At 33.6% G+C, this 24,819-nt stretch overlaps 2 protein-coding genes and 1 pseudogene across 4 annotated transcripts; all 3 read right to left on the reverse strand.

Moving 5' to 3' along the window:
* LOC120167604 lies at nt 1–8,390 on the reverse strand (annotated as a pseudogene).
* A 1,677-nt stretch (nt 8,391–10,067) lies between these two features.
* LOC120167526 (formin-like protein 5) lies at nt 10,068–14,732 on the reverse strand. Of its 3 annotated transcripts, none has more exons than XM_039176521.1 (7): nt 14,472–14,732; nt 13,557–13,930; nt 13,261–13,493; nt 12,578–13,160; nt 12,287–12,492; nt 11,318–11,553; nt 10,068–11,200 (listed from the first exon to the last, which is right to left on the reverse strand). In XM_039176521.1, the coding sequence occupies exons 1-7, from the start codon at nt 14,640–14,642 to the stop codon at nt 10,349–10,351; spliced, it is 2,655 nt and encodes an 884-aa protein (XP_039032452.1). In that variant the 5' UTR covers nt 14,643–14,732; the 3' UTR covers nt 10,068–10,348. The 3 variants fall into 3 exon arrangements, with proteins under 3 accessions (XP_039032452.1, XP_039032451.1, XP_039032450.1); XM_039176520.1 differs by having other exon boundaries at nt 12,578–12,856; nt 12,890–13,160; nt 13,261–13,930; XM_039176519.1 differs by having other exon boundaries at nt 13,261–13,930.
* Nucleotides 14,733–17,820: 3,088 nt separating this feature from the next.
* Nucleotides 17,821–19,315, reverse strand: LOC120167528. The gene is made up of 2 exons (XM_039176523.1): nt 18,906–19,315; nt 17,821–18,007 (listed from the first exon to the last, which is right to left on the reverse strand). Exons 1-2 carry the CDS (start codon nt 19,253–19,255, stop codon nt 17,950–17,952), a joined length of 408 nt encoding a protein of 135 aa, XP_039032454.1. The 5' UTR covers nt 19,256–19,315; the 3' UTR covers nt 17,821–17,949.
* Between the last annotated feature and the right edge of the window lie 5,504 nt (nt 19,316–24,819).

A 24,819-nucleotide genomic window follows, 5' to 3' on the forward strand; every position in this document is an offset into this window, starting at 1 on the left:
TTAGTTTTCAGGCGAGGGAAACTTGGAACAGACAACAGAGAGGGAAGTCGGGAAGGAGATGAGAGATGACACGTCATGGTCATGGATGGCACATGCGGCAGATGGGATACGGTAAAGTGCATTTGACTTTAGTGACGTGTCAGGAGTTGATTGGTTGATTTGTCTCTTAAGAAGGAAAACATAAAGGGTGTGTTTAGTTCATAGAATGTAAGATTACCCGTACGAATAAAAGATTACCAATAGATAGGATTATTGAGAATGTTGTATTTTGTGTTTGGTTGGTTTAGCAGGAATGTAAGATTACCGTATTTGGTTAAAAGAATAAAAGATTATTGTAATGTATATTTGACCAAATTGTCTTTATTATATATTTATTTTTTTAACAAATTGAATTCTACTATAATATTACTATAATTAATTTATATATTTTATTTTAAAAATTTAAATTCATAAAATTTATATATATATTTTTTTTACAAAATTAAAAAAATAAATAGGTTTAATGAAAGGGTAAAATTTTATTTTAATCTCTAAACTTCATTTAAAAATTTTAATTATAGATTTTTTTTTGTAAATCTAAAATAGTTTAAGAATAAATTTTTAATTTAACATTCGTAGAATTTTTATTATTCAACGACAGAATAAATATATTTTTAAAAGAAAAAAAATTTAAGAGCATTTTAGTCCAAAACATCGATAATCCAACAATACATAAGAGAAGGGGTAATCACATTTCCGGTAATATACCCCAAAAAATTCAATGTTGGTAATAAAAAATTACCGGAAATAAGATTACCGGCTAACCAAACGGGAAAATGAGGATTCCATTCTCCCGATAATACAACATTCTTTGAACCAAATGGGCCAAAGGATAACTACATAAATAATCTATAATATTTGAGTACATTTTTCTTTCATTCATTGACATTTCAAAAATAATAATTTAATCATTAATATTATCAATTTATAATAAATTCATCATTTTCCGAAAATTGAACGTTGATGTGAAATCAAACTGGCATGTGGGGTGGGGTGGCACAAAAAGCATTAGCCAACTATTCAAAATTGTATGAAGTAACCTGTAATTTCCTCTCTGCAACCGCTAATTGATAGTGCAAAATTTGTATTTGATTACCTTGAGACAAGTATTTCTCCTGTAAAAGATTCGAAACATATCAAAATATATCCAATTATTTGTACCTAATGGGAAAGCAAAAGAAATCAGAAGCATAAACAAACCTCTAATTCACTTGAGTTGGTTGCCAACTCTTTCTAATTTGATACTTCAACAGCTAGACTTGCGCTTGTTGTTGATATTGGTCCTGATCATCTTTAATCTGGTGTAGCTCCATTCTAAGACATGCAACTTCTTTCATCAAAGCATCTTTTTGCTTCACAGCCCCTTCTTGGGAAGCCTAACCCAAATTTTGAAAAACTTCTTTAAGAGATTAAGTAATATATAAATATCGAAAAATAAAGAAATTTTGTTTGCAATATGATGTCCTATTTGTACTAAGTTGATATAAGTGTCTGGAAAATCACTACAGCAAACCTTACATAAATATAAACTCGGACAAGGTGACAACTAACAATCAAGCGTGGTGCTTAGCATGCCATTGAAAGCCTAGATTAAGAAATGGGTTTTTGAAGCATGGAAACGCACTATAGATGAAGTGAGTTGATCTTGCAATGATTTATGTTGACCCCTTAAGGTATGAGGATTTTCCACCATGTCCAATCTCTCTTTCTCCCCGCGCTTAATGGTTTCATTAGCTGCAGTGAGATCTGTCTGGAGACTGTTATATAACTGTATACTTGAGTTGCAATCTTGTAGTAGTTTGTACATATCATTTATTGATACTATCTGCAGCGTTCAAGAATCACGTAAGAATTAGTTAATGGAAGTGAACTTGAAATGCAAATACAACAATAGGAAAACCTGAGGCAGACAGGGCTTTGAATAAGATCAAATTTTCATCATATTTACCCTTCGATTGGCACCATCAAGCTCGGCTTGAACTTTATCAAACTCTTCTTTCACGAGATTATCTTGCAAGGAACCCAAACTTTTTCTAAGCTCCAAAATACCAAATTTAGTTCTCCGTCCTTGTTTTAAAGAGCCACCTATACAACAAAATATATTAGTTTACATCAAATGAAAATAGCTGATAGGATTTAACATAAATCAAAGTGAATAAAAGATTCAATACCCATTTCATAGCATCTCCTTTCAGTTAATTCCAAAGCCACCTCAATTTCTCTTGTTCAAATGCATATTATCCTTCAAGTTCTTTGGAACCATCTAATGCAAAGCTTAAGCCTCTTTATCTACTCCATCATATTCTCACATCTCTCCTGAAAAACAAAACAAGCGAACAAAATGAAAACTAATTCAAACCAAACGACATATGCAACGAAAAAAACACACCTTATAGTTAAATTTGTTCTTGGATTTAATTTTCTCCCTCACTAATGCATCCACATCTTCTCTAGTGAACTCGACGGCACCACATTCGGAATCCGCATTACTTGCTGGCTTACTACTGGGGCTTAGATATTGGGAACCATTTACTAGTGAAAATGCTAGCACAAGTGTTGGGAAATAAACGAGTAACAAGTAATTTTCCTATAGCCAGATTAGTGAGAATACGAAATAAAAGCGGAAAAATAATACCCGAAAAATTGATAACGGAGTTCAACCAATTGTGCTTACGTCTCCGGACTGCTGCAGATCTTTTACTAAAGAGAAAAAATTACAGGTGTTTACAAAACACACTTGAGAGAGAACTGGAAGATTTTGGGATGATTTTAAAGCTAAGTGAGGTAGGGTATTTATAGTTGAAGCTTAGGGACTAATCTTTGAAAATACCCTAAAGTTCAATGACTAATTTTGAGATATACCCTTATCACTTTCAAATATAACTGCACCAAAAATTGAAAATTTTCTGTGCATTTAATTTGCACTTTCTGCAGCCCCCTTTCTATGACTTTGCAGCCTCTTTCTTCACACAGGCGGTGCCCACCCCTTTGACTTTTCTTCCAACAATCTCCCACTTGAAGACTGATTTTAATCTGTCTTCACACCTTGATCAATGCAGCAGCATTTCTAGTCTTGTTATTCTAGCATGCCAACTGAAGCTGAACACAACTTCGGTTTGTCCGTAGTCACCGTCTTTGTCAACATGTCTGCCGGATTTTGAGCTCCACTAATTTTTTCAAGTTTCAAAATTCCATCTTCCAAAAGAGACCGGATAAAATGATATCTCAATTGTATATGCTTCATTCTGGAATGAAAAGACGGATTCTTCGCTAGATGAATAGCACTTTAACTGTCGCAATACAAGACATTGTTTTCTTGTTTCTTGCCTAACTCTTCCAAGAAACTTTGAAGCCAAACCATCTCCTTGCTAGCTTCCGTAATAGCGACATATTCTGCTTCAGTTGTGGAGAGAGCAACTATCTTCTGTAGTTGAGAAACCCAACTCACTGCGGTTCCTCCTAGAGTATAGACATACCATGTAGTGCTTCTTCTGATGTCAACATTTCTGGCTAAGTCAGCATCTACATAGCCTGTCAGTATCGTATCTCCACCTTTGAAACAAAGTGCTTTGTTTGTAGTACCCCGCAGATATCTGAGGATCCATTTGACTACTTCCCAGTGTACTTTGCCCGGATTATTCATGTACCTGCTAACAGCTCCCACTGCATGAGCAATATCTGGTCTAGTACAAACCATGGCATACATCAGACTTCCAATTGCTGAGGCATACGGCACTTTCACCATGTGTGCACGTTCTTCCTCCGTCTTTGGTGATTGTTCTTTGGAGAGTCTGAAATGAACACCTAAAGGTGTACTTACTGGTTTAGCATCTTGCATGTTGAACCTGGAGAGTACTTTGTTGATGTACTCAGCTTGTGATAACATCAAAGTCCCCGACTTTGTATCTCTCTTGATCCTCATCCCAAGAATCTGCTTTGCAGCGCCCAGATCTTTCATAGCAAACTGCTTCGACAATTCTTGCTTCAAGTGTATAATCTCTTGCATGTCTGAGCCTGCAACGAGCATGCCATCAACGTACAATAATAAAATAATGAAGTTGTTGTCGAACCTCTTGATGTAGCAACAATGGTCTGCTTTACATCTGGTAAACCCACTGCTACTCATGAAGCTATCGAACTTCTTATATCACTGTCTAGGAGCTTGTTTTAAACCATACAAGCTCTTCTTCAACCTGCATACCAGGTTTTTCTTGTCTGCCTCTATGAAGCCTTCTGGCTGCCTCATATAGATTTCTTCCTCCAAATCACCATGAAGGAAAGCTGTCTTTACATCTAACTGCTCAAGATGTAAATTCTCTGCAGCTACAATTTTCAATACCAGTCTGATTGTAGACAGTTTCACGACTGGAGAGAAAATTTCATTGTAGTCAATACCTTCTTTTTGTTGAAAACCTTTGACAACCAATCTCGCTTTGTAGCATTTGCTCCCATCGTGCTATTCCTTGATCCTGTAAATCCACTTGTTGTGGAGCGCTTTCTTGCCTGGTGGTAATTCAGCTAATTCTCACGTCTGATTTGACATAAGTGAGTCCATCTCATCTTTCATGGAAGACTCCCACTTGACTGAATCCTCCACTTGCATTGCTTCATCATAGCACTCTGGTTCACCATTGTCATTCAGCAACAAATAGTGCAAAGAAGGAGAATACCGTTGGGTTGGTTTAGGAATTCTGGAGGAGCGTCTTAGTTCCGGTGTGCCTGGTTCTTCTTGAACTGCTTCAGGACTGATCTAAACATCATTTCCAGAAATCTCCTCGAACTCAGCAAATTCCTTTGTTTCATCTTTGGTATTTGAACTGCTTGATTCTACAGTTGACATGTCTTTGTACATCACATTCTCATTGAAAATGACATCTCTGCTTCTGATGATCTTCCGATTTTCATAGTCCCAAAACCGGTAGCCGAACTCATCACTACCATAACCAACAAAGACACATTTGTTAGACTTGGCATCAAGTTTACTTCTTTCAGCAGAGTTTATGTGTATATAAGAAATACAACCAAACACTCTTAAGTGTGAAAGATTTATTTCTTTCTTGCTCCAAACTTCCTCTGGTATTCTGTAATCCAAAGGAACTGAGGGCCCACGGTTGATCAAGTAAGCTGCAGTGTTGATAGCTTCAGCCCATAGAAATTTGGGCAATCCGGCATGTATCCTCATGCTTCTGGCACGTTCATTCAGAGTTCTGTTCATGCGCTCTGCTACGCCATTATGCTGCGGTGTCATGGGAACTGTTGTCTCTATCTTGATCCCATTGTTTGCGCAGAAATCTATGAATCTTCTATTTTTGTACTCTCCTTCATTGTCAGACCTCAACCGCTTGACTTTCAAACCAGTCTCATTTTCTACCATGGCCTTCCATTTTCTGAAGGTATCAAAGACTTCTGATTTCTTCTTCAGAAAATAAACCCACACCTTCCTTGTAGAATCATCGATGAAGGTGACATAATATAATGAGCCTGCAAGAGATGGAACTGAAGATGGTCCACATACATCAGTATGAACCAACTCTAACTTTTCAGCCTTGGGTGTCTTACCATTCTTTGCAAAGCTGACTTTCTTTTGTTTGCCAAAGATGCAATCCTCGCATAGTCCGACATCTACATTCTTTAGATCCGGCAGCTTCCCTTTTGATAAAAGTGTCTTCATCCCTTTCTCGCTCATATGACCAAGCATTTGGTGCCATAGGTTTAATTTTCCATCAGCATCTACGGCTGCAATGATATTCTCTAAATTTGAAGTTACATAAAGAGTACCAGTCTTCTTACCACGAGCAATGACGAGTGCTCCTTTGGTAATCTTCCATTCACAGCCTGAAAAGGTTGTACTATAACCTTCTCCATCAAGCTGTCCTATAGAAATTAGATTTCTTTTGAGGCCAGGAATATGTCTCACTCCTGTCAGCTTCCAGGTGGTCTAGTTTGGCAGCTTTAGTCGGATGTCTCCTTTTCCGATGATCTTCAAGGTTTCATCATCAGCTAGATGAACCTTCCCAAAATCACCACTGACATAGTTCTCCATGATTTCTCGGCATGGGGTGGAGTGGAAAGATGCCTCTGAATCCAAGATCCATGATTCAATCATACTGTTGACGCTTAGAATCATGGTATCACCTGTCTTCTCTGTCATGTTTGTAGATTCCTGTGTGCCGGTATCTTTCTTCAGTGCTCGACAATCCCTTTTAAAGTGACCCTTCTTGCCACAATTATAACAGGTAAAATCTTTCTTTCTCGTTCTTGATTTTCCCCGTCTGGATTTCGATCTGCCACGATTTGAATTTCTTTCTGAAGTTCTCCCTCTAGACTCCATGTGCAAGGCTGAGGAGGTTGATGCTTCACCCGATTCTCTCCGTCGAATTTCTTCGCTCAGTACCAGATCCTGAACATCGTCGAATTTCAATTTACTATTTCCCGACGAGCTACTAACTGCTGTAACAGTAGCATTCCAACTGTCTGGTAGAGATGATAAGAGAATTAAAGCTCGAACTTCATCATCGAATTCAATTTCCACGGAACTCAACTGGGTTATGATTGTGTTGAGTTCATTTAGGTGTTGAGCCACTGATGCCCCTTCCGTCATCCGCAAATTGAATAATCGCCTCATCAAGTGAACTTTGTTTGAGGCCGATGGCTTCTCATACATAGTGGAGAGAGCCACCATAAGACCCGTCGTGGTCTTTTCCTTTGCTATATTGAAAGCAACATTTCGGGACAACGTCAGTCGGATGACTCCGAGGGCTTGTCTATCGAGAAGAGCCCAGTCTTCATTCTTCATGCCCTCTGGTTGCTTTCCTGAGAGGGGTTGATATAGATTTTTCTGGTACAAAAAATCTTCAATCTGCATCTTCCAAAAGCCAAAGTCTGTACCATTGAACTTTTCAATTTTTACCTTCCCTTCGTCTGCAGCCATCGCTCCCTCTCAAATCTGGATTCGTTTGGATCGTTTCTGACAATTCTTGCGAACCACCGTGTATTAGAACACTTCCGTCGACAAATTCGTATCGCCGACAAAATTTTACTATTCACGAAATTTACTATTTACGTGAATAGTAATGAATAGTAACCTCGCAAAAAATTGACAAAATTCACAACCAAAAGCTCTGATTACCAGTTGTTGGGAAATAAACGAGTAACAAGTAATTTTCCTATAGCCAGATTAGTGAGAATACCAAATAAAAGCGGAAAAATAATACCCGAAAAATTGATAACGGAGTTCAGTCAATTGTGCTTACGTCTCCAGACTGCTGCAGATCTTTTACTAAAGAGAAAAAATTACAGGTGTTTACAAAACACACTTGAGAGAGAACTGGAATATTTTGGGATGATTTTGAAGTTAAGTGAGCTAGGGTATTTATAGATGAAGCTTAAGGACTAATCTTTGAGAATACCCTAAAGTTCAATGACTAATTTTAAGATATACCCTTCTCACTTTCAAATATAACTGCACCGAAAATTGAAAATTTTATGTACCTTTAATTTGTACTTTCGACAGCCCCTTTCTATGACTTTGTAGCCTCTTTCTTCACACAGGCGATGCCCACCCCTTTGACTTTTCTTTCAACACCAAGCTTATCATTACTAGCAGTGCCAACCATTTTTTTCAAATCCAAGCTTCTGTCCCTTTTCTTCACTCACTTCATCAGCAATGAATTTTTTCTGCAAATCCAATAAAAAATTCCAACCAAAAAAGACTATCTCAATAAAATGTCGAATAAAATGTAATTACTAGCAAAAAAAGGATCATGTAGTTGGATTACTACCCAGAAAGTGGTGAAGTAAACACACACAGACAATGTAACCATTAAAAAATGAATATCAAACCCCAAAGCGAAAAACAAAAGATACCCATTAACAAGAAGATTATGAAGTCTTTACCAAGAAAATGGAAAAAGAAAGTCTTCCACCTAACCAAACACTTGAAAAAAAATTAAATAGAACCCGAAATAGGTTAGAAATTTTCAAGTCCGAAATGAAAAACAAAAGACACCAATTACCGGGAAAGCATAGAGACATTGAAACTTTACAAAAGAAAGTGAAACAATAACAGCTTTTAAGTACAAAAAACTTACTTTTGAAGGGCTTGGGGATGTAGTGGAAGTAGTTGAGGGACTGATAGTGTGTAAAAACGGGGGTTTGTTTTGACTCGTTGAACCCATTTTGGAAGAAAGAGAAAACAAAAGAGAAGCTTGCGGGAGGATGTTGGAGCTAGTAAACCGTGGGATCTAAACGGGAGGGTGAATTGCATTCAAAGCTACCAATATCGCTGCTTTTACTCTCAGGAAAGATGATGAATGAAGAATCAAACAAAGTACACTCATGAACTCCCTCAAAAAAAATTCTTTAATTTAACTCCCGAAAAGTAATTGAAAAAAGATTTATATGGAAGTTTATATAATTTGTATTTTTAGATTCTTCTAATGGATGAAATAATTAAATAAGAGCCGCGTTTTGGACTCTTATTAACGTTGAGATCTGGCGGAATTTTGATGGGTGTTTGAAGCTTGAAGGAATCTCGTTTAGACTGGAACGTCAGTATTGCCATTGGCTAAATGCTCATGTTATGATAGATCTAAGCATCTAGATACTACTCTAGAAGCTGTGCATCTTAATTACCATTTATTAATACTTATATGTATGATGGATTCGAACTCATTGAATAATCTCAATGAAAAAAAAAGGAAGTATTGTTTTACTTATAAATTTTAAATTTGAACAATTCTATTTGCATGATGTGTATGTATTATCAATAACTTAAAATGATTTTGAATAGATATATACTATTTTATAATACCCAAACTAATTAAAAAAATATTTAAGATAGATTCATGTATCAAATTATGGTCCAATATAGTTGGATTATTTAGATATAAATCCAGGGTCGAGTATAAATAATATAGTTCAGGTAGTCAAAATGGCTTGAAGCTATCTCCCCGTATGAATCATATAATCAATAGAAACCATAAAACATAATAGAAGAGCTTACCCCATCCATAAGTAAATATTTTATAGTAGTCTCGTTAGATCATACACCCTTTTTTTAAAGAGTTATAAATTAACGACGAATAAGTTACTTCTCAAAGCCTATTAATAAGTTGTGTGAAAAATGGAATAAGATGTGAACAATGAATCAATAATGAATAAGCAACTTCAAGCTTAATAATGTACTACGTGAATATTGATAATTAGTTATGCCTTAAACGTCATAGGCTGCTAAATGGCTAAGTTACTCTAGCATAACCTTCTATACGAGAGAACGAGTTACTTGATGATGAGAGAGGAGGTTTCCTCTCTTGAATGGTTTGATGAAGAATGATGTGTAATTAAACTATTTATTTGGCCTTGTAAAGAGATGACTGATATTCGTGGTTTATGGACACTTGTGTATGCTATGACCATACGTGATGGTAATTGTTGGATATCCACAATTGCTTGGCCCAAGTGTTATAGTGATACTAGGTCATTGATATATATTGTGACCATGAATTTTTATGAAGTATATGTGAGATCAGATTCCCTTTTTATGGTTTTTACCCAATTGCAATGGTGACATTAAATAATCATTTATTGTATTATTCATTAATGGAAAATATATCAAAGCAACACAGAAACAATAAAAAAAACATACTAGAGAAAGATTATGAATATTTTAGAGATTAATTTGCATTGTGAGCGTTCATTATTTTATTTATCTCTTTGGGTGAGTGCTTAAATTACAAGTAGTTTGATCTTGTCTTATGAAATTATGGTTTTCCCCCCATGAAATTATTGATTAAATGCAGAAACATTAAATAAAAATACAAAAACTCGATCCAACTTGATTTAATCATAAAGATATCAACGATAGGAAAATAGACAACCTGAAATAACAAAATAAAAACGACTCGAACACAATCCAACAGTAATTTAAACTCGAAAATACATGAACTTGAAATGATTTGAAAATTTGAAACCCCGAATGTATTCGACCTAATTGGCAAGCATCACACTCAATCCACAATCATATATACTGTAAAGCAGTTTGTGATGTCAACACTTTGAAGTCAAAATTATGAAATGAGAAATTATTACCAATCATAATTTTGAAAGTTAAAAATGAAGGCATCCTCGTATCTAAGTCTAACTATAAATGCAGACGTTGAGGGAAATGAACAAGGAAACCAGGAAAACAATATCAATGGACATTGAACCGCGTGTTATCCTGTTTCCGTTGGTACTTTAGATGTATTCGGTTCGACGAAGAACCGCAACGACAAAGCTTTGGTGCCATCCCCTTCTTCATCAAACACTATTAATTCTCGTCGTCCGAACTAGAATCATCTATCCTTAGCTCGGCTAGTGCTGGGAAAAGCTTCTGACGTAGATCAGGTGTTCCCATACGAGACTCGGAGGAAGATGATGCATGTGATGATGCACGCGACCTCTCCTTTCGTGATTTTACCGGCTTGTCTTTAACCTCTTTGCACACCTTATCCAAAATTATCAAGAAATCTCGTACAACGAGAAACAGGCGTAAGCCCTCATCCTTCTTATTGTCACCATGGAAGTAACTGCCGGTTCTCTTCACTAACTCCATTATTCTCTTCTCTTCCTCGAGCAATGACATGACATCAACCTCAGCCATCTCCATGAAACTCTTTAATGTTTTGTGAAAATCACTGTCTTCCACCAAATCTTTCATCTCCGAGTTCAAGAAATCACGTGCTTTTAGGAGTGAATGGCCGAGTTTGACAACGGTTCCTGTTAAGTTTTCAGCATCAACAGCTGCCGCTTGCTTGACACTTTCGAGTTCAGTACTCAGACGTGAAACTGCTTGAAACCCTAGGCTGCGGTAGCGCTCATCCATATCAGGGGAAACATCCTCAAGAAGATCGTCGGATTTTATGCTGGTAAAACTTCCGCTTTCTCTTTCAACACGGGCAGCTTTCAAACCTTCAGAACGTATTATTTCTTGGACAACGAAGTGCAAGAGTGTGGTCTTCCCATCTGCTCCTTTAACATCCGATAACTTCAAAAGTGCGTCAAGTTTGAAAGCTAGTGCGCCGCCATGGTATGTTCCATCATTCATGCGATTTCCGGTTTTAAGAACAGCTTCTAAGAGCTTGAGGAATAGACGGCTACCTCTTAGATCCTTGCAAGCAACCTGCCAAATTACAATACTTAATTCTCATTTCATTAACTATCTAAAACAGCATTTTTTATGTATGACATGAATTGGATGAATCAGGCAAGTCATACAATTTAAAATCTAATGACAAACCTCTAATGTTTCAAATGACTCTTTTGTTGCAGCAACCTCCTCATTAAGAGAACACATAAAAAGCAGCACTTCCATTCTTTTAAAAGCAAAGGGGATGTCAAGCACTTGTTTTAGGAATTGCTCGGCTGGACCAAGTTGAGACATTTCACCGCTGAACGTTTTGAATTTGCGTTCTTCGTCTGATGTTGGTGCCATCTTCAATAACGTCCGAAGGAGTTCAATGGGGAGTTCCTTTCCTGATATTGAAAAAAAGGATTAGAAAATCATTGTCGGAAACACCAACTACGGATTCAATGATGAGTAACAGGTAGAGAGCCCATCAAATACATGCTGGATCATAAAATTTTCTCCAAGTTCTTTCAGTTACAAATGGTTCTCTTGCAACATATTTATTAAAATATTTTCACATTAGAAACTAGATTTGTGTATATTTATACTAAGATTAGTCCATAAATCATTATAAGTTCAGGGAAGAGTTCAAGGGAAACCACTATTGTTATTTTTCTGTTAATAATTTCAAGTTCTAAACTAGTTTTAGAACCAGGGTTCTCTTAATAGTTTTCCTCCTAGACCCTCAACTAGAGTGGGAGAAAAGAACCTCAGAATTCAGACCATGTTATTAAATATAGTAGCTGCAAAAAAAATGTTCATGTTTCGAAATCTTCAAACGTTAGCATAATGTTAGTTATGCTCGATATAAAATGTGGTAATCGGGTTCTATTTCAAGATGGGGTACAATGTATAGAAACGAAAAGGTTATCAGCTAAGAGGGAAGACATGTAGAAATTTTTCAAATTCCATGGACGCCGGATGATAGTGCTACTATCAAGGATCAATAGCCAGTATAAGCAAATAAATTTGAACAATTATCAACCAGTGATAGAATGCACGGAGATTATAGTTTCTGGTTGCTTGCAAATTTGCTCCGAAGCACATTTTATATAGGATGAATAAGATGGAGGAAATCACCTTCCCGAAGTGCGTCACATACATCTACGGTGCTCACATTCAACGCCCGCAAAAGGATTGCCAGATTTTGTGCTTTCTTGGGGTCAATTAGTTGAACAAACTGGGGTGCATGTTCTTTCTTACCAGATGGATCTTTCTTACCATTATTCTTTTTCTTGTCAGCGCCCGAATACCCGAACAAAGTTTGAATCAGCTCCTCATTGAACCTGCAAAGGGAGCATCGAGAATCCCATACTGATGAGTCGACATTAAACTAAAAGGGAAAAAACAAGTAAAGAATCAGATATATACTGGAACGATCCGGATTTGATCTGATTCCAGACCATTGCATGGTCTGGCTTGGCTGCAACTTTATCCCAGAAAAATGGCTTCAGTTTGGCTTTAGAAGCATGAGCACCATTCCCTCCTGTATCAGATCCTTCGCCAGATGAAGCATTTGGTGTGCGTTGAGGACCATTTGGTGGTTTAGGTCCCTTGGAACCTGAGGGCATTGGTGGAGGTGGCCTAGGAGGAGCTGGTGGGCGAGGACCAGCTCCAGGAGCTTTAGGTGGTGGCGGAGGTCCAGGAGGTGCAGGAGGATTAGCCCTAACCGGATTAGGAGGTTCAGGAGGGAGAGGATCCAGTTCACCTGCAAGAGCATTCTCCGCAGGTACTCCAGGAACGGAAGTACTTGCCCCTCCCGAAGGTTGGGTCGAATTAGTATTGCCTGATTTATCAGAAGATTCTGCTGAGGATTGGGCTACAGTGGCACCGGCAACAGCTCCAAGTGATGGCTTCCCATCCGAGGAAATTTCTAGAGCAATACCGCCATTTTTTGAAGCCTTCTTTTGCTGGCTTGATTCATTACCTAATGGTTGGTGGTCAAGCTTCTGGTCTGAATAAAACAATAAAAGCATATGCATGAGAAGAACCTACAACAACAAATTTTGGTAGAATTTATCAAAAAGCTTCAATATAGTGTGGGAAATATATACCACCGCAGATAGGCCTCGGGTTAATTTGCTTACGAAAGCACAAAAAGAAGAACAAGAATGCGATAAAAGCTGTTACTAACGCAGTCACAATACAAGCAATAAAGAGTGTTGTCTTCTTCAGTCCTTTATATTCTAAATATCCATGGTGGGAATCATGTACTGCAGGTGGTTGGTTAGAAGGTTTAAGAAGTGATGGAGAGGGTGAAGATGCCGGACTTTCCGTTGGAGATTGAATAGGACTAAATTCAGGAGCTTCGGAATCAGGAGAAGAGCCTGGGGCCGAATCTGGGGGTGATGATGGGGATGGGGATGGGGATGGAGATGGGCCCGAATCCGAGTCAGGGGGTTCTGCAATGTTCTTTGAGGCTAAAATCCTTCTAGGAACATCATGCCCGTGATACAAAGAATTGACATATCTGATGTACCAAGGATTAAAGCCACCGTCTCCTACAGATGCTTCGAATATAAAATAATTCTTTCTCATGCAGTTAGAGAGAGCTTGCTTTAATGAGGGATGGCGAACAAAGTTCTGAATGCTTTCTTTTGCCAATGAATAATCCACCGTATGGATAATATTGGAGAGTATTTCCCGCAGACGGTGTAACTTGGGTTCAAAAGCTTGCGATAAATCACCCAACTCTTGTCTGCAATCTAGCCATAACAAACTCACCTGCAAGTAAACAATTTGATAATACAATGTTTTATCAAAGGATTGTCACTAAAACAGTAGAAATCAAAAGCAACATTTAATCCTTTGATTAAGGATTGTCACTACCAAACATACATTTCCATTGGTCTATACTGTCAATATCAGATGCCATTGTCATCGGCAGAAATGGTATAATAAGGTTTAAAAACATTACACAGCAGTGGTTCAAGACAAGTCCAAGTGCAGCTCAAAAACTTGAATACCTAACGACACTCTCGGTTTTCAATAACTTTTAACGCCTCCGAAGTGATCAGTAGATATTACAAAGCTGAAATGCTTATGATTCCAACATCTTCCCAGGGCTTCATTAACCAATATGTTAACCATTTCCACCCTAACATATAAAAGGCGAAAGCATGGTTTTCGGAGAACATGAACTATTTGCCAATAAACAAAACACAATTTCTTTTCAAAACATAAACAACATTGTTCAAGCAAAACAATTCCAGTAAATGGAAAAACTAATCAGATAAGCAAAATTAAGTAGAGCAATGTCCTTTACCAGATTTTCGTTGATTTCCCCGTTTGATGGATCAGCTAATACGTTAATAAATGTTTCATCTCCATCACCCCTATACTCCAAGATGATTGCCAATGAAATACAAATCAAAATCACCAAAAATATAACACAAGGAATTGCTTTGGCACACGATTTTCCTTGCACAATCGGCATTATCACAAGCAGAAAAAGTATTCCTTTTCACTCCATCAATCTCCAAAACCAAAAGAACTCAAACCGACCCGACCCAAAACCCATCGGATGCTTTCATCAAGAGTTCACCAACTCGAGTCGTTTCCCCTCAAAAAGAAACCATTGAAAACCTGGTAAAAATAAGCAGATTTTTCCTCAGATTGAAACTTAGAATCACAACTCAAGAAAACAAACAAAACCCAAAATTATCTTCCCTTGAAAGCCAGAAATTTGGATTCAAATGAAATTTAGAAACAATAAGCCAGAAAGGATATGATCAACAAAGCATAAAATAGAAGCTGAAAAAACAAGTACCAACAAATTTCAAAATCTCTGCTTGTTAACTTCGACCATATCCAATCAATAACAAATTGTTGAACATAAACAAAACCAGCTAACAGTGCATGTAAAAAGAGTTGACAAGGAAAAAAGTTGTGCTTTATTGGAAAAAGGGTTCTTACATTGAGCTGACACAATGTTTCAAGGTCCTTTTTGCTTCTCGTTGGGACTCTGATCTTTTTTTTTATACGCATCCAGATAACAAACATTAGTTGAATTATTATTTATAGTAATACCTAAATTTAGCAATCAGCTGTTAATTTGATGATTTTGCAACATACCACCAAAATCTTTTTTGTTTTGTTGAGAGGATTTGAAATGAAATTTGGGAATAAGTTTTGTTTTGAATGGATAAGTTTGTTATTCTTTTTGTTTTGAAAATAAGGATATTATTTTTCGAAATCTGAAACTAACGAAATTACGTAGTTTTTATTATTCGATAACGTTCTCTTTTTATTATCCATTTGAAAACATGTTTCTTTTAAGTTTTAATATAAAAAAATTAAATTATACTTCTTTTTCTGTTTAAATTAACATTTTTTAGATATTATTTTAAATATTTACGTCTATTGATCGTTACTAACAAATATTGTGATAAAGCTCGCCACTCCTCCGAAGTACTCTTCTTCTTCTCCCTCCCCTCGCCACTCTTCTCGTCGTCCTCCTTTCGCTCTTCAAGCTCGCGTTAGTTCTGTCACTGTCGATGGCGGCGGCGGCGGCATCTGTGTAAACTTTATTTTCACTTTCGTAGCCATTTTCATAGTCGTCGTAGGCCGAAACACTATCGTATCCTTTGTTTTTGCTGTAATAAAGCTGTGCGCTAGAAACCCTCCCGTTGCCAGCTTGATTTCATGGCAATTGATTTTAGTTTTATGCTAAATTTATACATTCCAAGCTTTATTATTTTAAGAAAAATTCATTGCACTCTGCTTTTTTGCTTCTTCCCACCCTCCATCCATGGAATAGAATTCATTTGCATTTGTTTTCTCTCGCGGTCATGCCTTTATTATTTTTTCTTTGGACTTGCTCTGCAATCGCATCCTGTACACGTTTTGGATTGATTTCAAACAAACTCATTTCTTAATGAAAATAACATGCAATGATTGGTATTAACCCCATTTCGGATTGTATGATGGTCCGGGCGGTGAGTGATCGGCGGGTGAGTTGATGTTCGTCAGCGTGATTGAAAATTCATAATTTTTTTTTTTTTTTTTAAAAATCAAAGGAAATTAAGAATTAGGTCATATGTCGAATATTAATTGATTCATTAAGTTTTAACATAATTTTTCAACAGTTGCCACGAACCAGACATTGATCAGAAAAAAAAATTAAGCACTTAAATAGAAAAACAGTGGTGCATCTAGGCCAGGGCCTACCTAAACCATGGCCCACCCTATGCCAAAAATAAGTTAAATTATTTATTTACTCACTCACTTATTTTTTAGTTTTTATTTTAGTCATTCAACTGTTATTTATTTTAAATCGTATATGATGTTACATTTTAGTTCTGTTTTGATCACTCATCTTTAAAAAATTAACGGGAATTTTAACATGTCATCATAAGATAACACCACATCAGGATCAGAAAATAATTAAAAAATATATCATGTTAGCATCATTGTTAATATCTTAACGGCATGTGACTAAAACATAACCAAAATATAATCTTAGGTATGATTTTAAAAAACTCATAGTTAAATGACTAAAACATAGATTAAGTAATAGCCAATAGGTGACCAAATAGATAGTTTACCCTAAATAAAAATGGGCATGAATTATGTTAAGAAAATTATATTGTTCCAATTAATATATTTTTTTCTAGATTTGATTCATATGTATATAATTTTTTTTATATTTTTAAAAATTAATAATATATATTAATTATATTAGATAATTTTTTTGTTATATTTATATTGACCCAGTCTATAAATTTTTTTCTAAATTCGTCGAAAAATACATATAATAGTATAATTTGGACAATTTTTTATTATTTCATGCAAATTACTGATTTAAGATAAGTAATGAACAGTAGGCCAATAGATTTGTATGAATTATCTCTCACTAAGACAAATAATGACATAGTAATGATGTTAAACATTTGGCAGCATGCATTTACTTCTCACAATACTAAAGCCACGAAATTAGCATAATTGAACTATGAGTGTGGTAAATTGCTTAACTTTAAGATAAGTAGGATCATAAAAATTAATTAAACCATAAAAATTAAAAGATTAAGGATTTAATTTCACTAATTTTAAAATTCAGATGCTTTTAAAAAGCAACTAAACCAGAAAATTTTGGGGTTAAGTCTTAAGACATCAATTTTAAAACTAATAGTGTCCTAAAAAACAATTTTATCAAAAGTTTTTAAGAGAGATCAATGCTTAATTAATAATTACAATTGTTTCAAAGCTTAAATCATCAAAAGTGAGGGGTCATTGCCCCTCCCTCCCACCTATAACATGAGTTTGTTCCTGCTTGTAGAAACCCGAAACTTAAAGACCTTAATTGAATAATTTAAAAAGAGCTTAATTGATTAGAAAATTTTACAAATTAATTTAATTGTAATAATTCGAAGGTTGTTTGTACCTTTATTTCCAATCTTGTGAATCTGTACTGTACTTGCTTATTTTATACTTTTACTTTTACATACTTTTTCAATTGAGTTGACAACTTAGTTAAATAACATCAAATTTAATCAGATATTTTAAAAATATATATTAATAGTAAAAAGTAAATATTTAAGGTAAAAAAGATTTGTAAATTTAATACAACAATAATTGTAGGTGAAAATTCACTTAATCATTGGGACTAATCGAAAGATTAATAATATTTTTGTTATTTAATAAAAAATATTACATTTAAATATATATACATATTTATAATCTTTAGAAGGTACAACTAAACCAAACCTCTGTCCACAAATTTGATCCACGAAAATAGACACTTATCAAAACATGAAAGGAGTAGGAGAAAACGTGGGAATGGCCATTGGTTCCGGATTTCGCCTGCAAATTCCATCCAACAACGTTATGACACGTTTAATATTACAAAAATATATGACATAATATATTAAGAACTTGATACAATATTTAAATATAATATGATGAATATGACATAATTTATTTAAAGATAATTAATATAATTACATTTTAATTTTAAGGATTATTGGATTAAGCAAGAGCAAAAGTAGTATCATTCTAATTTGATTGTCATCTCATAAATTAATTAACATAATAAAAGTTTTTTTTAGGGATGGCATCGAGTCGGGTCGAGTTATATATTTGGGCTGCCCAAATCTGGCCCGAGAATTGAAATCTTTCACCCGTTCCTGACTCGAAACTCAACCCTATTTTTTAAGTTAAAATCCGTATATGACATGTTCGACCTAAATATATATAATTTATTTTTATCAGGTAAAACAATAACTAAATTAAAAAAATAAAATGGAAAGAGACATCATTTTAATAATTCTTAAATATATAAAATATAATAATAATATTCTATCGGTTTGAGTTGAATTTTTTCATCCTGAACTCAAACCCAACCCAACTACACCTTAAAAAAAACCTGAACTAACATGACGTAAATCTGAATTTACAAAATAAAAGACTGATTCGATGAAATCAGATATCGAAACCCGTCGTGGTGAATTTGCCATCCCTATGTGCTTTAGTTCAATCTACTATTTTATGATATCATTAATTAGTCTAAATAACTTAGACGATTAGCTATTCTAGTTAAAATGTTGATATGATTCCAACAAATGACATTTTAGATGCATAAAATTAAATTATGTTGAAGTAAAATACATAGACTAAAAACTAAATTTGAAAATAGTAAAAGAACCTAAACCACAGTTTAACCAAACAGAAATATTATATATCTGAAGAAAATTTAATTTACCTTATGTCGCCGCTATCGCTTCGAACATGAATTTTGGAGCGTGACCCTGACGTGCTCTTCCTCTTGACCGCCCTATCCGCCGCTGTTGTTGCCGCTTCCGACTTCATTTTCTCTCTTTTCTCCGCCATAACATTATCCTCCGAGATTGCGTACAACGAAGGCTTCCACTCTGGAGTCATAGAGAATGATGTCCCTACCTTTACCCTCTTATTCTTCTTCCTCAATGCCGCCATTTTTGGAGCCATTAAAGACCTCGTCTCTTCCCTCCTTGGAGCCGGCACCACCTCCTCCGTCGTAGACACTTCAGGGTTTTTAACGCAACATGAAACAAACTCCACAAAAGATCTCATATCGGCTAGTTATACCTTTTTGTATAAATTAATTAACGGATGAAAACTTGAAATTCTATATTTAATTATATATATAATTCTGGGAGTAATAATTGTACACAAAAGAAAAGAGAAAAGGAGAATAAAGGAAGAGTAGGGTGGAGAAGATTTAGAGTAGAACTAGAAGACATTGGTGTTTCATTTTTCCTTTTCTTATTGCTTCTTTCTTCTCATAGTTTCCAAGTACGTGGGTCTGTTTTTATAGTGTTCGTGAAGTGAAAAGGGGGGTGGATTTGGATTTACATAAAAAAAAAAAAAAGGATAAACTACGTATCATTCACCGTTAACAAATTAATTGTAATACTAATGTGTCACTATAGAATAATGTCATGTCATAATTGAAAAAAAATAAAACATTGTTTCGTCGACAGTTTTGTTTATTTTGTAACAATAGGTAGGAGTGAGCAAAACTGGATTCGATTTGAAAAATCAATTTTTTTCTCAATTTTGAGTTATTCGAGTCAACTCGAATTATTGATTTGGTTTTCGATTTCAATTCGAATTAAAATTTGGAAATTTCGAGTTACTCGAAAAAATAAAAAATTTGGTTGAATAATTTGACAGTCTTGTGATTTAGTTCATGATTTCCTTATTACTTCAATTCCTCCTTCATTTTAAGTGCATTTTTTTTTATTAAATTTGAATCACACTCTCCTAATCGTAGAATACCTATGTGCTTTCAATTCCTCTTTTTTATAACAGTTTTTTTATTTTTTTTAATTTAGTACCTCAACTTTTCATGGTTTCTTTATTTCTTCGATTCATCTTTCATTTTAAGTACATTTTTTTATCAAATTTGAATTACATGCTTCTATACCAATATAGAATACCTATGTAACTTCAATTCTTATTTTTTACTAAAGGCATACTCTCTTTTTTATTTAGTCCCTTAACTTTGCATTTTACTCAATTTGGAATATTGAGGATAATTCTTTGCAAATTCTTTCTTCTTATCAATTTCTTGTGTCTTTTATACTCTTATCAATAATTTACCAAAAAAAAGATATTCTTTAAAATATAATATTGTAAATATATTTTATAATTTTAGATTGTATTTGATGTATTAAATAGCATTATATTGTTTAAAGATTATGAATATATATATATATATATATCTTATATGGTTAGACAAAATAAAAAAAAATAGAATCAATCATTATCATGATATTATAAATAATTATAATAAAATTTGTATAGAAACTCGAATAACTCAACTCAAATTTCTTAAACTCGAATTGACTTGAAAAAATTTCAAGTTAAGTTCAAGTCACAAAATACGACTCGTCAACTCGAATAACTCAAAATTTTTTGACTCGACTCGATCGAATGCTTACCCCTGACTATAGATGACCGAAACAAAACCAAAAAACATAATATTAAATATGATTTTGAAAGAGAAAATAATCGGGTGATAACATGGGAGGGGATAAGACATATTTCTATTATTTTTTTCTCATACAAAAAATGATACTCGGTTAATGATTTATTGGCCATAGCAAAGTCTAGTTATAATTATTTTTTAGCTGTTGAATGGGGTTTTTAACTTAAGGCTACGTTATTGTTGGTTTGTTTTGATATTGTTGCTAAATTCTTTAGGTGTTGTTATGTGATGATTAAAGTTTATTTGAGCGGGAGTTTTCGGATAAATAAATAAATTTTATATAATAAAAAATAGTCAAGGGACTAAAATAGAACCATAAGAATAGATTAATGACTAAATACATTGGTTACCCTAAACAAAATATACGTATAAAAATCAAAGAGAGAGTCCCACTCTAGGGGTGAACAAAACTCGACTCGACTCAAAAAATTGATTTTTTACTCGATTTGACTCAAAAAAAACTCGACTCGAATTGACTTCAAGTTGTAATTTCATAAACTCGACTCTTAAAAAAAATTCAAGTTCAAATCGAGTTATAAAATACAACTCGAATAACTCAAAAATTTTAGCAATTAGTGGATTAATTTTCAAATCCCTCGACTTTGTATAATATATGTATATCACATATGAAAAAAATATGAAAAATTATACATGTACAGTATGTGGTTATAAAAATCATTTGCATTGAAATAAAATAATATCATAATATTATAAATATTTACAATTAAATTTAAATAAAAACTCAACTCGATTCGATTCGATTCAAATTTTATAAACTTTACTCAAAAAAATCTTATGTCAAATTTGAATTATAAAATAAGAATCGTCAACTCGAATAATTCAAAAAAGATTACTCGACTCAATCCAATGCACATCTATATGACTATATGCCACTCAACCCAAGGTTAATAGTCCAATACTTGACTATTTATGTTCTAATATCATAATAGTGTTAATTTTTTAATTAAAATTTAATATGATATCACATAATTCATTGATATATATATATATATATATAAATTTGTAAAACCCTTTTTGAAAACTAAGAATTATAAGGATTATTGTTAAAATGAAATATTTATCATTGAATTTTCATGTGCATTTTCACTTTGATGTGGGGCTGCCTTGGTTCATGACGTGGCACTAATATTTATGAAGTAGTATACCTTTTGTAATAATTTTTAGTATGGACATGTCTAGCATTGACATGATGTACTGACTAAAATTAAGATTCATTTCAAATTTATTTTGATATAAAGCTAAATAAATTATTATAAATATTAATATTTAAAACTTAAATTTAATCATTAGTATTACTAAAAAATTGATACAAATCCCCAAATGTAATTAGTAAAACATATTTTCAGGCATATAAATACTACCTAAACATGAAGATTTGATATCTCAAAGCATGTATGAGAATATTTAATTAAGAAATAAAAAAAATTAGAACCGACAAAAGTATTGATTAACTTAATTAAAGCAATATTTTATTATTTTTGCTAATTTATTTGTCAAAATTATTTTTAGTGGTTCAAAAATACTTTTTATTAAAATTGTGTATATCTTATTAAAATCGGAAGTTATCCGTCGTTTTAAGTTAGGTATGATTGATCATAGTATACTCAGAAAAATATCCTTTTAAAAAAGTTTTTGAAATTTTTTTTTTTGTTGAAAAAATGAGTTTAGAGGTCTGCAAATAAAATTGAATAAAAAATTTAAAAGCAGTTATGTGTATGAATATAGATGGGCATGGGTCGGATCGAATTTCTGGTTAACCCGATCCGACCCGAAAATTATACATCCTCCATCCAAACCCGAATCGGCTCGAAAACTATACACCCTCCACTTAACCCGGCCTTTTGAGATAAAATTCGAACCCGACCCGACCTGAAATAATATATTTATTAAAAAATATTATTTTTATTCAATAAAAATAGGAATTTAATTGAAAAAATAATAATATATAGAGTGACATTATTACAATTATCCTTAAATATAAAGATAAAATTATATGTTTTTATCGGGTCGGGTATTTTTCGTCCTAAACTCAAACACGATCCGAGTAGAACACAACCCTAAAAATCCCGACTTGAACCGACTCAAACCTTAACTTTTTTAAAAATATCTTACCCGATCGAGTCGGATTGGGTCTGAACCCATCGAATCCGGATTTCATGCCCATCTCTACGTATGAAAGATTAAAGCACCTCTATGATACCAAAAAAAATCCTTTTAAATTGTTTGTTGACTCGTTTTCGATAAGAAATTACGAATTTGAACTAAAATTCAAAATATAATAACGTAAATTAGTGGAAGGATATTCGTATGTTATGGATGACTGCGAAAGTCAAAATCCAATAAGTTTGGATATTACCTTATTAATTAACGTATGAAAATAACGTTGCTTTTTTTTTTCCAAAACATGAAAAGAATTTATTAAGGACGTCCAAATACGAGTAGTCTAAAAAGGTCAAAATCCAATAAATTTGGATATTATCCTCTTAATTATCATAAGAAAATAATATTACCTTAAATTTCTACCTTCTTATTATTCATTTCATAGGGTTAAAGAAACCAATTAATATCCTCCACAATTTTTCATTTTGTCAAATTAGTTATTATATATTTTTATATAATACCATATCTCCGTAACATAAATAAATGTTTGATTATATATTTTCTTATTAAATAATTTCTCTAGAATTTTTTTTTTCTGATTCAACACCCAAAAGAAAACAACTGATCAATAACCACAATCAGCCCTATGAATACGACAACACCAAAGGCACTGAAAATCACCCACCAATAAGTAACGAAATCGTATTAATTAAAATTATTTATAATATTGTCTTTATTAACAATATATTAAACAATAATTATATATATGTACCCACGTGTGTGCACACCTGATAGACAGATAATACAACGTTTTAAAACAAATATCAGTGCGTGATGTCATTTTCATGGTTTTCAATTTTTTTCTATTCACTTGCTTGAAGGAAAGGCAAATGATTCCGAGTGTAATTGAACCGAATTTGAACAAATAAGATAATGTTTGTGTTTGTTTGTTTAGTTTTAAAGTTATTTATATTTGATTCGTGTTCAGTTTAATTTTTAATTTTGTGTTTTTTATTTATTTTTGAAGGTATTCGTCGTTTAACATTCATTTAGTGTTCACGAACATGTTCATTTAGCGTTCACGAACTTATTCATTTATATATTCAGAAATTAAACAAAACCAAATAGTACTTAAGAAAAATGGTAAACTCACACCACTAGTGTTTAAAATCCTTAAGTCTCATAGTTTAAACTTCATATTTTATCATGTGTTCAATTTAGTCCCTACATTCTCCCTAGAGGTCATGGGTCCAAGCACCGGAAGGGGTCTGAGCACTCATTCTCAATTGGTTGAGAGTCTTTGAACAGATACTACCTTGTATTTACTCCAGATGTATGAAAAAAATGTAAAATAAATAAAAAATAAATGAACGAGTCGATAAACGAGCTTGTTCATGAACATAACAAATTGAATACACCATTGTTCTTGTTCGTTCGTTTATTAAACTAACGTAAAAGTTTTATTCATACTCGTTTATTTAACATAATAAACGAATGTTATATGTACGGTTCACGAACAGTTTTCCGAACATTCTGTTTATTTAACATAAAAATTTTAAAAAGAGATGATTTTATAAAATTCTAGAGCAGTGAAAACATATTTCCAATAGAAAATACATATATTTTTTATAAAAAAAAACATATGATATTTTTAAATTTTTATGGAGTCAATTATCTCACTCGCCCCTCTTCCGTTCATCCTATAGTTGTTTGAATCAGATATTTTGTACTTTTATTTAATTTTGACACTTAAATTCTGGTTAATTTGAGTTATTTGTTTAGATGATTCTGAGTTAAGGCTACTTCAAATTTGTTTACTCAATTTTAACACTCAAATTTAGATCATTTTGAATTGTTCTCTATAACTAAACCAGATTGAATTTAATTTTGATTAAAATAAATTGAAACAAATTTTTACGTTGGAATCAAAACTATCATATCCGAGCAAAATTTTTAGCTCTGCAATTAATGTTGCAGATAAGCTTCATCTAGACGAGTAATGTCGTGTAAAACACTACAAAGT

Source organism: Hibiscus syriacus, unplaced genomic scaffold (genome assembly GCF_006381635.1).
Source record: "Hibiscus syriacus cultivar Baekdansim isolate YM2019G1 unplaced genomic scaffold, ASM638163v2 tig00111689_pilon, whole genome shotgun sequence".
Taxonomy (NCBI): Eukaryota; Viridiplantae; Streptophyta; class Magnoliopsida; order Malvales; family Malvaceae; genus Hibiscus; species Hibiscus syriacus.